This window comes from Schistocerca gregaria, chromosome 4 (assembly GCF_023897955.1).
Source record: "Schistocerca gregaria isolate iqSchGreg1 chromosome 4, iqSchGreg1.2, whole genome shotgun sequence".
Lineage (NCBI taxonomy): Eukaryota > Metazoa > Arthropoda > Insecta > Orthoptera > Acrididae > Schistocerca > Schistocerca gregaria.
The window spans coordinates 528,246,470-528,259,639 of record NC_064923.1 but is presented as its reverse complement, the minus strand read 5'-3'; the positions used below and the strand labels follow the sequence as shown (position 1 = coordinate 528,259,639).

Genomic DNA, 13,170 nt, shown 5'->3' with positions numbered 1-13,170 from the left:
TCCTGGGGTATCGGCGAGGACCATTCGCAACCGTCTCCATGAAGCTGGGCTACGGCCCCGCACACCGTTAGGCCGTCTTCCGCTCACGCCCCAACATCGTGCAGCCCGCCTCCAGTGGTGTCGCGACAGGCGTGAATGGAGGGACGAATGGAGACGTGTCGTCTTCAGCGATGAGAGTCGCTTCTGCCTTGGTGCCAGTGATGGTCGTATGCGTGTTTGGCGCAGTGCAGGTGAGCGCCACAATCAGGACAGCATACGACCGAGGCACACAGGGTCAACACCCGGCATCATGGTGTGGGGAGCGATCTCCTACACTGGCCGTACACCTCTGGTGATCGTCGAGGGGACACTGAATAGTGCACGGTACATCCAAACCGTCATCGAACCCATCGTTCTACCATTCCTAGACCTGCAAGGGAACTTGCTGTTCCAACAGGACAATGCACGTCCGCATGTATCCCGTGCCACCCAACGTGCTCTAGAAGGTGTAAGTCAACTACCCTGTCCAGCAAGATCTCCGGATCTGTCCCCCATTGAGCATGTTTGGGACTGGATGAAGCGTCGTCTCACGCGGTCTGCACGTCCAGCACGAACGCTAGTCCAACTGAGGCGCCAGGTGGAAATGGCATGGCAAGCCGTTCCACAGGACTACATCCAGCATCTCTACGATCGTCTCCATGGGAGAATAGCAGCCTGCATTGCTGCGAAAGGTGGATATACACTGTACTGGTGCCGACATTGTGCATGCTCTGTTGCCTGTGTCTATGTGCCTGTGGTTCTGTCAGTGTGATCATGTGATGCATCTGACCCCAGGAATGTGTCAATAAAGTTTCTCCTTCCTGGGAGAATGAATTCACGGTGTTCTTATTTCAATTTCCAGGAGTGTATAATGGTGACCATGGACCATGAACAATTCTCGTGACACTGCACGACCATTAGCACTAGCTGGGGCACGCTCTGTGTGGTCAGTTACAGCAACAGCAACCTCGTCACTAACTTCTACCGGGATAGGTTGCCTTCCTCTTCCATTAGCCACACCAAGCCCACGCGTGCCTTAGAAATTCATTATCATCTTCTTTAAACAATTTAATGATCTCGGGCATCTCCTCAGACCTTCGAGTTGCCAATATCCTCCCAATGCAGCACTGTAATTGTTGCTGTTGACATAAAACAGTTTCACTAACAACATACGGCCTCCCTTGTCGATATAGATCTTTTCACTCACTTTATGATTGTCTGAAAAGAGCGTGGATGTCATACCTTTATGCAATGTACAGCGCCAGATTTGCACCTGGACGCTGTAATAAGAACAGTTACGCAATAACACATTAGCAAATATACCAAGTTTGGCTGCCATACAATAATTACAGCCCACACTGGACGTCCCTTTGTAGGCGTAGTTTAATTACAACCACCCGGACTTATAAACGGCTACAAGTTAAAACACGAAGTAAAAATAAGGATGGTATATTTGGAAACTGTCAAGGTCATCAGTCCCTAAGCTTACAGCCGGCCGCGGTGGTCTCGCGGTTCTCGGCGCGCAATCCGGAACCGTGCGAATGCTACGGACGCACGTTCGAATCCTGCCTCGGGCATGGATGTGTGTGATGTCCTTAGGTTAGTTAGGTTTAAGTAGTTCTAAGTTCTAGGGGACTGATGATCACAGCAGTTGAGTCCCATAGTGCACAGAGCCATTTTCTGAACCTAAGCTTACACACTACTTGACCTAAATCATCCTAAGGACAAACACACACACCCATGCCCGAGGGAGAACTCGAACCTCCTCCGGGACCAGCCGCCCCAGTCCACGACTGCGGCGCCCTAGACCGCTCGGCTAATCCCGCGCGGTCTATGTCACTTGAATCACTTAGATATTACATTGTTGATTGACGCTATTACAGACTTTTGAGTTAGAAAGTGAGCAAGTCTCTAGGGCAATGTTTACGTTTTGCTGACACTGTTTTCATTATTCCTAATTTTCAGTGCTGAATAAAGGGCCAAATTAATTTAAACCACACATACATACAAACTTCAGATATAAACTATTTCATTACAATTGAAATGCCTTAGGAATCTTGAGGTGCGGTGCGTCATACATTCATTCTCTATATCGTTCACAGACTTTCAAAAACTGACTTACTAGGAGTGAAGTAGACTGTCCGAGACAGTGCACAGTAGGTCACGATTACGTTGCTGATAATATTTCTCCTTCACTTTCGCTACTTCAGGGAACACATCTAATCATTAGTTCGAAAAAAAGTTGCAGTTTATTTTTACCGGTCTTAGTGAAATATTCTAAAATACCGAAATATTCTCTTATTTTCCCTCATAAGGCGCCAAGAATGTATGTGTTCATGTTTCAGTGAGTAGAATCTGTTTGCAGCATGGTGTTGTAATGAGTGCTTCCGGAATATAGCAAATGATGAGGCGAGCTTAAAGTACTGTTAGGACTACGGGATATCTGTCAGTGCCACATTACACCCGCACTGCACAACACGACGCAGATTTGCTTGTTATTTAAAAATGGACATTCACCCATAATCAGGTGACCACGAACTGTAAGCCATCGTCTGTCTTCCGACTATCGCCTGTTTCCAACACGAATCGAGCCGGTTTTCTCCGGCTCCAGGAAAAGTTTTGGTGTTTTGTACGTAAGAAGGCGGAAAGCAGGGCAGTGCCTAATGGCAGTGGGCAATGTAATATGTCACGCTAAGGCCTATAGCAGTATTCTGCCGTGTCCGACTGTAGAGTGTACTTCAGTGTGCGCATAGGAAATTTAGTATTCACATCCAAGCTAGTCTAGGGTTGGGGAAGGTAACTTACCGTTGAATTGTTTACGCAACATCTGTGTTGCTACCATGGATCGATGGGCTTTTTGTATGGGTACAAGCAATTGTGGGACCCAGCGGGAACTTTAATATTGAAAATATAATGAATGATGTAGAAAACTGATCCATGACTGATTTTTAGTCATGTCGACCGTGACAGGCCATTGATCGAGCAGCAGGCCTCCCACTTCTCTTGTGTATCCTGGTCCTGACACAGATGTTGTCCTCATCGTTCGAAATTATTTCATCTCACAGGATGTATCAGCGCCATCTAAGCACTGAGATACATGGTGGTGTACATTTAGCGTACAGTTCTAGCAGCTCATCATGGGTTGCTGCAGAATTACTTCCCTTCAAATTCATAAAGTGAATTACCAATCGATATTCAACTTCGTAGCCGAGCGCTTCTAGGCGCTTCAGTCTGGAACCGCGCGACCGCTACGCTCGCAGGTTCGACTCCTGCCTCGAGCTGGGATATGTGTGATGTCCTTAGGTTCCTTAGGTTTAAGTAGTTCTTTCTAGGGGACTGATGACCTCAGATGTTAAGTCGCATAGTGCTCACAGCCATTAGAACCATTTATTTGATATTCAACTTCGTCTACGGGATGCATCATTTTTGGCTCCTTCAGCGGTGTACTATGCTACAGTGGCACTTGGTTTGCACTGTGTACCGGGAACTGTAGATATGCATTGAGATCTGGGTTCATCTTTTGCTGGATTTTATGCAACGCGCATCGCCTTCAAAAACAGTATGCGAAATTTTCATATTCTCTCGCACGCTACTTACAAACCATTAGCACGACAGAAAAGATGAAAAGGAATTTTTTGTAGGAAACTTAATGTAGTTAAATTTTGTACTGAGATACTTTGCTGGAAGTCCTGATTTTCGAATTATTGAAGAAAAATAGTTTGAAGATCACTTTTGTACAGTTTTCTCGAATAACTCGGAAACTATGATCTCTAGCGAAAATGCATCCTATTATAAAATTTAATTGTATCAAATTACCTAGAAAACGACCCTTTTTTCTGCTGGACTAACAGTTTGAATCTAGAGAACATGGGAATATGAAAATCTTGTGCATGGTATTTTAGGGTGTTGAAGGTTGCATAAAGTCAAGCAGTGGGGGCAGCAGAATCTCCCTATACACGTGCATCCGATAGAAGTATGTGACTCGCCCTCACACCGCGCCAGGAAAGCCCTCGAGGCCTGAGCCGCATTGCCGGCAGCTGTGGCCGAGTGGTTCTAGGCACTTCAGTCGGGAACCGCGGTCGCAGGTTTGGATCCTGCCTCGCGCATGGATGTGTGATGTCCTCAGGTTAGTTAGTTTAAATAGTTTTACGTCTAGGGGACTGATGACCTCAGATATTAAGTCCTTTAGTGCTCAGAGCCATTTGAACCATTTTTTGAACCTGAGCCGTACTGTTGCGCGCAGGTGCTGATGGCGTCGGGCGAGCTGGAGCTGACGCTGCGCATCCACCGCGGCGGCCACAACCACAGCGGCGGCAGCGGCAGCGAGCTCACGTCGGACGACGCCGACCAGCAACACGCGCACCAGCACGGCCAGGCGCCCGCCTCCGCCCCCGCGCCTATCGCCAGCTCGCCGCCCCCGCCGCCCCTGCCGCCGCCGCCACAATCGCAGCCTCTCAGCCGGCAGCCCTCCAAGGCGCTCAACTCCAAGAACTTCTCGCTGAGCCGAAAGCTGGCCAAGTTCGCCAAGGAGAAGAAGGCGGCCAAGACTCTGGGCATCGTGATGGGCGTGTTCATCGTGTGCTGGCTGCCCTTCTTCATCGTGAACCCGCTGTCGGTGGTGCTGCCGCAGCAGGAGCTCTTCTCCGCCGTCGTCTGCTGGCTGGGCTGGCTCAACTCGGGAATGAACCCCGTCATCTACGCCTGCTGGAGCCGAGACTTCCGCAGGTCAGGTCGCGCTTCAGCTCCACACTTCACATCATCTGTGCTGCTACGTTGCTTTTCTTTTCATGTACTTGTAGCACTTCCGGCGTTCAAACAAATATACAATGAAGATCAGATCACAGTTGCTGCTGTTACGATAATAGACGTTGTAAAATCATGTGATAGAAATGAGGCTATTAAGCCTTGACTCCCTCTGTTTTCCAGATTTAAAATAAAACTAGAATGGAATGTGATCACCAGGCAGCAATCTTAACATGAAGATATCACTGTTTAACGCTATTGCGAGGCTATTTTTCTTCCGTAACTGTGCCCTGCAAATTTACGTACATGGATACGTTTGAAGTCCAGACTATTAAATTATGGAAGATAAGAACCTTTTTATAGATAACAAACAGGCTGCAAAAACAGGGCTTTTAGCAATGCTTTGACGGTTTCAGATTCGAATGGCACACACCAAACTCTTGACGGGAACTTCTAGTCTTGTTGGGTGTATGTCATGTCGCGGAATCTTGTTGAAACTATTTTCCGTAACGAACGAAGAGAGTCTCCCTGTAAACTGTTGCGGAGAAGTTCGATGTTCTTGGGAGTTCAAACGGTTTTCCGAGGGCCGGTTGACTTTCGATTCAATGCACTGGCAGTTACACGGAAGTATCCTACCCAAATCGATACTGTTGCACAAGCGCGAATAGAATATTTCATCTGAATCTTGAAATGCATACGAAATGCACGTCGCACGCACAAAACAGATTTGCTATAGCGATAATACTTCTCCACTGCAAGCGCAGGGCGTAACATTTACCAGTACGACATCATTACTGACCTGTACGCGGGATTAAACTTGACACTCAGAACCACTAACAGAAGGGGCCACCGTTCTTGTACTTTCTTTTTAGCGCGCGTTATTCAAATCTAAAAACGTCTAAACGTTAGTAACACCCTGTAATTCTGATAGTAGCACCGGCTTAAATATGAGTAAGCATAACCTCTATAGAGAGACCTGAATTGTGGTACTCAAAAGAAATGAGCTACTGCGATTTGAGACAGTCTTTAAGAAGCAGATGGTAGAATAATCTGACAGATTCCTATATCATTACTGCGGGGTTTCCAAGATGGGGCAACGGTGAGAAGCATAAAAAATTTCAATAGTCCCTAACGCCGTAGTGTAATCGACAAGAAATTCTTTTGGATTCATTCTTAGTTGTTTATTTTCGTCTAATATTATATTTTTTATATTTGTACATTAGTGTTTACATTGTTTTGATATTTTGTGCTTAAAACCCAGGTAACAGGTTCAGCATAGGAAAGGATCAAACGTGGAAGGGAGACCTACCAGATAGTTCACCATTTTCACCCAATTAATATTTATTTAAGAAAAACATACTGATCATTTAAATTTCACATTAATAACAATCATGAAAACAATCGGAATTATAGAGACACATAAAGTGACAAACTACTGAAATTTACCAATATAAGCAAAAGCAAACATTATTCAATAAACATAAGGCATCTGAGTTTATAATAGTTAGAATGAAATTTAAATCTTAATTAACAAAAGTTCGTAAGTTAATCCCGCCAAACTCCACAGCCTACAACCCTAGCGCCAGTCGCTCAACCCACTGAACAGCACAACTACTCAACTTTCTCCAGGTATGACAGAAGACGCGGCAAAGCGCTTCTGCGGCAATAACTTAGACCTCGGGCATTGGGCAGGATGCCGCTAAGGTAGCGGCCCAGCTGTCACGGCTGCAAACACCAAGACGGACTCGCGTGTTTTGCAGTCAACTATGAACATAAATCACACGCGAGGGAGCACTCTCAAACAATAATGGAATATGCGCTCACAAATGATGAGACTCGCATTATCAAGATAAATACAGCTCCTAACCTTAGACAAAACAAATAGTTAAAGCCAAACTTAAATAATTAAAAGCCTTCACAAGCTTTGTAATCAGCTCGGTAGAAACTTGCCAAGATAGACAGAGATAATTAGAAGGGATTCTGTCTTACACAAATACATACTCCTCTATCTAGGTAAGATGATAAGCCAGTACACGTAAATGACAAGGTGCACGTATAAACATAACAGATAGTTAAACCACTAAACAAGGCAGAAAATTTCATCCAGTAGTACAAAAATAGCAGTTGCAGTTAAGAAGACCATTGGCCGGTAAGCCTTATATAGACGGTATCTTCTTCTTCAGTTCAGATGCACACACATTGCGCCAACTCTTACGGGAATCGTAAGGTTGACTGCCGCGAACGGTGAGTATGGTGGGCAGGAGCGCTACAAATGCAGTGTATGGACAGTAACTGGGAAAGTGTAGGTCTGATGGGGAGCGTGCCAGAGATCAGTTCCAGCAGTCGCTCTATAGTCTGTGTCTAAGGTGGCTCAGTCGGATCAGTTCCGTTTCAGCCGCGCTAGCGAGTGGACGCTGTTAAATGCTGCGCTACTCTTCCGTGTTTACATCGCTGCACTTGTGCTTCGCCAAGTGATGTCCGACCGTTAATCTCCGTGTTCGCTCATATTCCTTGTGATCTGATCACTCGTTGTGGTAGTGCTGTTGCTAATTGGAATTTCGGTTGTTTAACCACAATTTCGTCGCTGGGTTAACCATGGCTACCAACCTCAGGAAGAATACGCTGGTATTTGCTTTTGCCAAGGAATCCCGTCCTGTTCAACCGACATCCCTGGAAATATATGATTGGATTACACAGGTAATTGGTCTCAACTCTGAAATCGTCCGAACCTGGCAACTGATCAGGAAAAATGCTGTGTTTTGTCAAGTTATTCAGTGCTGCGATTGTTGATAAAGTTTTACGAAAGTGTGGCTATGAAGTAGATTTTGTTCATAGAAATGATTATAAAAGTAAGGTTTCCATCTATAGAGCCGACATTCATTATAAAACTGTTCGTGTCTTGAACCTTCCCATTGAAACTGAAAATCATCAGATTAAGGAAGCTCTTTCAAACTACGGGGACGTTAAATCAACTGCAAGTGGATGATCGTACTCTCTCTTTAAACTGCAGTCTTTCGACTGGGTGTGCTTTGTACATATGGACTTTATGACGAATATTCCGTCTCCCATAACTGTTTGTGGGTATAAGGCACAAATTGTTTATACAGGTCAGGAAGCTACATGTCATATATGTAAAGAAACCGACCACTTCAGACAGGAATGCCCGCGGCGAACGGTTGTTCTTAAAAGTATTTTGATACACCATCAGAAGCTTACCTTGAATGATCTGTTACCAAAGAATAGCCCGGATCAACTGGTAGAGGATGTTAACGCACAGGGCCAAGCTGATGTCTCCCTTCAAGACAACAGCCAATTTCCCCCGTTAGCAACAAAGGGAAACCCTGTTACCACTACTCGTGAAACTGAAATGCAACAGAGAAAACGACCTCTGGAAACAATTGACAGTTGTTTAGAGGACGAGCTGTCCTATTCAACTCTCTCAGTTCGCAAGCAAAACAGTGCGATGAGGAGATAGAGAACCGGAAGGCAAAATGCGAATGGGAACTGATGAACAGAAAGATAATGCACTTACGGTACCAGAAAATGAAGGGGGATGTAGTCAGTATTAAGTTGCAAGAAACAACAGATGCTATAGCTGATTGGCAAATATCAGTAGCTATCGGTTAGTAAACAAAATTCAGGGAGCGGTTGCACAACTCCCGTCTCCAGTTGTTTCCTCGATCAGGCAGTAAGTGACATTAATAAAGAACCAGGAAGTGGTAGCCAAAATGAAATCACGGTCAACACCTGACGGCAGGCGCCGGTATCAGAAATTGCGAAAGCGTCTGCTGCTGCTCCAGATGAGCCGCGAAGTAAAATACCGACGCAACCAAATGTGAATGCAGCTCGTAACCAAGGGAAAGGAATATACGGAAATGGCGACCCAAGCCCAAAGATGTTCAGTACGAAACTGTCCTACATGAATCATTGGAGGAAAAATCAGAAAGTGTACAAGTAAATCAGTCTGCTTGCTGTACAAGAGAAAACATCAAAAGTAGGAAAAAACGGGACAGTAACTAATAAACTGATTGAAGCATTATTCCGTGTTCAGCCTACCGAGAAAACTGTTATAGCTTAAATGAACCCCGAACCACAGGAAACTAAATTAGTTCATCAAAACAATTACATAGTGACAGCGCAATGACACAATCTTATTCTGTCACCAATATAAACATTAATATGAAATTATCGGCACTCAACGAATTTTTGTACGATTTCGCGACTGATATTGCTCTGTTACAAGAAGTCATAATGCCGGATTTAGTAGTTCCCCCTTATGTCGGTTAAATAATTGTCTCCCGAAACAAGTGTTGGAACAGCTGTTTTGGTGAGGAGAGGGATTACAGTAAGTGAGGTGTAACGACTGGAATCCGGAGGGGGATAGGAATACATATCTATGATGTGACTATCACAACTTGAACGGCCATTCAGGAAGTTCTCACTTAGCTGACGGTTCCCGTTTCTTCAAAGATGACTTGTTAAGGGAAACTCCAAGACAGTTACTACTTAGAGTTGATTTTAATTGTTTTAAATCCAAAAGATCAGTTACAATATTTTAATTTCTCAAGTGAAATAAAACTACTAGTTACTGGTTTAGAATTAAAGGATAAAATACCGCTCCATTGTTGAGTTCACATATGTCACTACAAGATCATGTAGCATGTTTGATAGATTATATATTTCTAAAAATCTTGAAATTTCCATGACAAAACTAGAAACCTTTCCTACCTACTTTTCCGACCATTAAAGTGTCTTAGCTTGCATAAATCTAACAACACAGCCAGTTCGCCGATTCAAGAGTCAGTGGAATTTGAAGACTTTCTTGTTAATAAATCATGATTTAGGAAACCTGATTAAAGAGGCATGGCACTATGCCTGCGTGCTCGTAGTAGATACGCCACTGCTATCGATTGGTTGGTTAAAATGGCGAAGCCAAAGTTGAGGAAGGTTCTTCTTCAATACTGTGAACAGAGCGCAAGAGAAATGAAATGCACTATCGAATATTACTATTCCGTTTTGAGAGATCTATATGATCGGGTCTCAGCAGATTCCTCACTTCGGATAGCAGACATAAAAAAAGTCAACGCCAAGTTACTCAAGAGAAGTTACTCAAGAAAAGTCAAATGGATGGGTTGAAAATTAAATCGAAGGCAAATTCGGTGTCAGAAGATTAAACTACTTCCCTGTATCATTTAGTGAAGCATACGAAAAACGTGACAAGGACTTTTATTGATGAAATTCGAACAAAACAAGGTACGATTCTCAGAACCCAGCAGGACATCATGGACGAGATTTATCGCTGTTATTGGGAGCTATGTTCTGGAAATCAAAATAGTGGTACTTCCTTGGACGAATTCCTTGACATCCTAGCCCCACAGCTGACAGAAGCTGACAACTAAAATTTTCTCGAGGTTGTCAGTGAAGAGTACGTGTTTGAGACTCCATGCGCCTCACCAAAAAAAAAAAAAGACCGGATGGTCTGTCAGCTGAGTTTTACATCGGTTACTGACCAATAACAGTTTCGAAAATCACGGACATTGTAAATGAGATTATTCAGGATAAAATGATTTCGGCTGAGTTTAAGGAGAGTGAAATTGTTCTGGTGCCAAAAATAATGGAAACAAAGATTTAAATACTTTTAGTCCAATTTCACTGCTGAATTTTGATTGTAAATTATTAGCTAGAATAGTAAACAAGAGAATTTCATGTCTTACAGATAAAATTATTAGCCAACATTAGAATCGCGCCTAAGGCAGAACCATTTTTCAAAATCTAGCAGAATTCACGGATGGCATTGCAATAACTCCTGTACCAAGGTGAAGTGTGCTTTTTCTTATTTTTATAATGCGTTCGATGTACTAAGTCATGAATATCTTCTACAGACGTTGAAAGAAATAGGTTTCAATGATGGGGTTATACAGTTGATAAAGAATATAGCAACTGGAATAAATGCTAAAATAGCGGTGAATTGTCAGCAATCCAGGCCGACACAAATACAGCGAGGTGTTCCTCAAGGAAGTCCTCTGTCCACGTAGCTCTTCCCCATTTCACTCCGACATTTCCATGCTAGATTAAAATCATTAACATTATCAGGAAATAAAACAGTTATAAGAGCCTATGCTGACAATACAGGGTCATTATAAAGAATAATAACGGGTTAACCACGCTAGCAACAGTGATTGATTCGTGCGGTAGAGCATCTGGAGCCAATGCAAACGAAAAACCGTAAGATGATAAATCAACGTCGAGTGGGCAAAATTATTCCGACAACATAAAACACTTGGGATCATGCTGACGCCTTTAAATTGGATCACCCTGTATATCTATGATCTGCCGTCGATACCATTTCTCTGAACTTTTAACCACATCTGGTCTATGCTTACACAGACTGGAATGAGTGGAGTCTACCTTTTAGGAAGGTGTCAAGCGAATTTTTATCTACTTTTTTGAATAGGTGTATGGTTCGTTTATTTTTAGTGAATTTGAATGTTCCGGTATTCAGTCAAGCTACAACACCCTTGTAGCCACTAATACCTATAGCTGTCACCGTCTCCTTATGTGGTAAGCATTATTTGTCGCTTGGAAGTCAAGTATGTTTTCTCGACTACTTACACTTAAAATGGGCTCCTGAACTAGTTGTTCAAAATAATTTTGCCAGAACGAATTTAGTAATATTTCGGACGCTTTATACCTACCACCATATTTTCGCCAACATGTCTAGGGCAAATCGAAGTCACTAGCAACTATAATTGTATGAGTCTGTTACCTACTGTAAATGACTCAGGTTTTCTTTGAACTGTTTAACAAATGTGTCATCTGAGTCAAGCGGTCGGCAAAATAAACCTATTATTAGCTTATTCCGGTTGTCAGGAACAAATAACCTATGCCCATAACAACTCACAGGAGTTATCTACTTCAGCTTCACTACAAGGTAAACTACCTCTGGCAGCAATAAAGATTTCGACGTTTAATTTATTCACTCTATCCTTTCTGTCCGCAGTTAGGTCTTTGTAAAAAATTTGGATGAACTTATTTCCGTCTTCAGCCAGCTCTCTGTCCCCATAAGGATTTGAGACTGGGTGCTATCTGTTAGCACTAGGTGCAATGGCACTTTTCCGACAGAGCTACGACAGTTTACAACTACAATATTGATTGTGACTATGTCTACGCTCTGCCTGTGTTCGTCCCGCATCCTTTGAAACTAAAGCCCTCTCTGCACTTTCCCGAGACCCTCTAACCTGAGAAACCACCCAGTCCATACAGCCCCTGTTACCTGCGTAGCTGCTTCCTATGTGTAGTAGACTCCTGACTTATTTAGCGGAAAACGGAAACCCACCACCCTTCGGCAGTCAGAGCCTCTGGTTGAGGCCCTCCACTCGGATCTGTACCAAAGGGCCACACAGTTGGTTCTTGTGGTGTCTAAGATACAAATCTAAAAGTGTTTCGACGGCTGTTCCCAGAAGCACTTAGAATGTCCATCCGCAGCAGGAACATCACTGTGTGCAAATCAATCATACTGCCCCTTGGAGCGGCAGTAGCACCAGGAATAGAAATTTGCGCGTAAGTAATCTTGCACGAACAGAATTTGTCAGTTGCAAGTAGAAAGTCAGTCCCAGCCGTGCTAGGGAGTTCCTGCAGAACGTTCGTTGTGTCTTCAACTCTTCAAGTCGTCGAGTGAGATAGGAATAGTAGCCGACTGGCAGACAGTGATTAGTCTTCAGAAGAAACAGAACAGTCAATAGAATCAGTGTACGGACAGAGATTTAACTGAGTACTGTTAATATGTAACGGTTTTACGAATAGTACAAAAAGACAGAAGATTTGTGTTCCTTCCACTGTAGTTCAGAAAACTTTATTTAGTTTGTGGTCATAGTACTGTGAGAACTAAGTCTCACGGGACGGCACTGATATGTAAAACATTCTCGGTTTTATTGCCGCGTTAGTTCGTGATAAAATCTCGAGCTTTCGATGCTAGCCTCCATTGTCATCGTCAGAAACGAGTGACTGTTTTCACTGCTGCTGTGGTGGCCTTATATAACCTGTGGACGGCTTACGATTGGCCGACTTATGATCGGTCAGCGATTACGCGCTGCTGTCTCGGACGGTGTCAGTGCCTGCGCTGTTGGCGCCACTGCTTCCGTGGAAACGTAAACGCAACATGGAAAGTCTCTGCTGATTCTCTACATAGATCACTCGTTTCCATGCACCGCTCAGATAATATCCTCTATCACGCTTAAAAGTTCCTGTCGCTCATTCTTATTTCAATAGCCTCATTAATAACAGAATCCCAACAGAATCCCAGCACGTGGAGACATGGGACAAAATGTTTCATCAAACAGTATTTTACGTTTGTTAGTTAGGCTGTGCTCCGCAATGGCCGGTTTCTCTAGTTCTCTATTTTTAATATGG

General features: G+C 43.7%; 1 protein-coding gene across 1 annotated transcript in view; it reads left to right on the top strand.

Annotated features, from left to right (window-relative positions):
- The first annotated feature begins 4,267 nt into the window (after positions 1–4,267).
- LOC126267794 (dopamine receptor 2-like) overlaps positions 4,268–13,170 on the top strand; it is a 625,121-nt gene continuing 616,218 nt past the window's right edge. Inside the window, exons 1-2 of the mRNA XM_049973098.1 lie at positions 4,268–4,420; positions 4,484–4,743. Coding sequence (XP_049829055.1) covers positions 4,268–4,420; positions 4,484–4,743 — 413 coding nt within the window. The remainder of the gene's footprint in view (positions 4,421–4,483; positions 4,744–13,170) is intronic.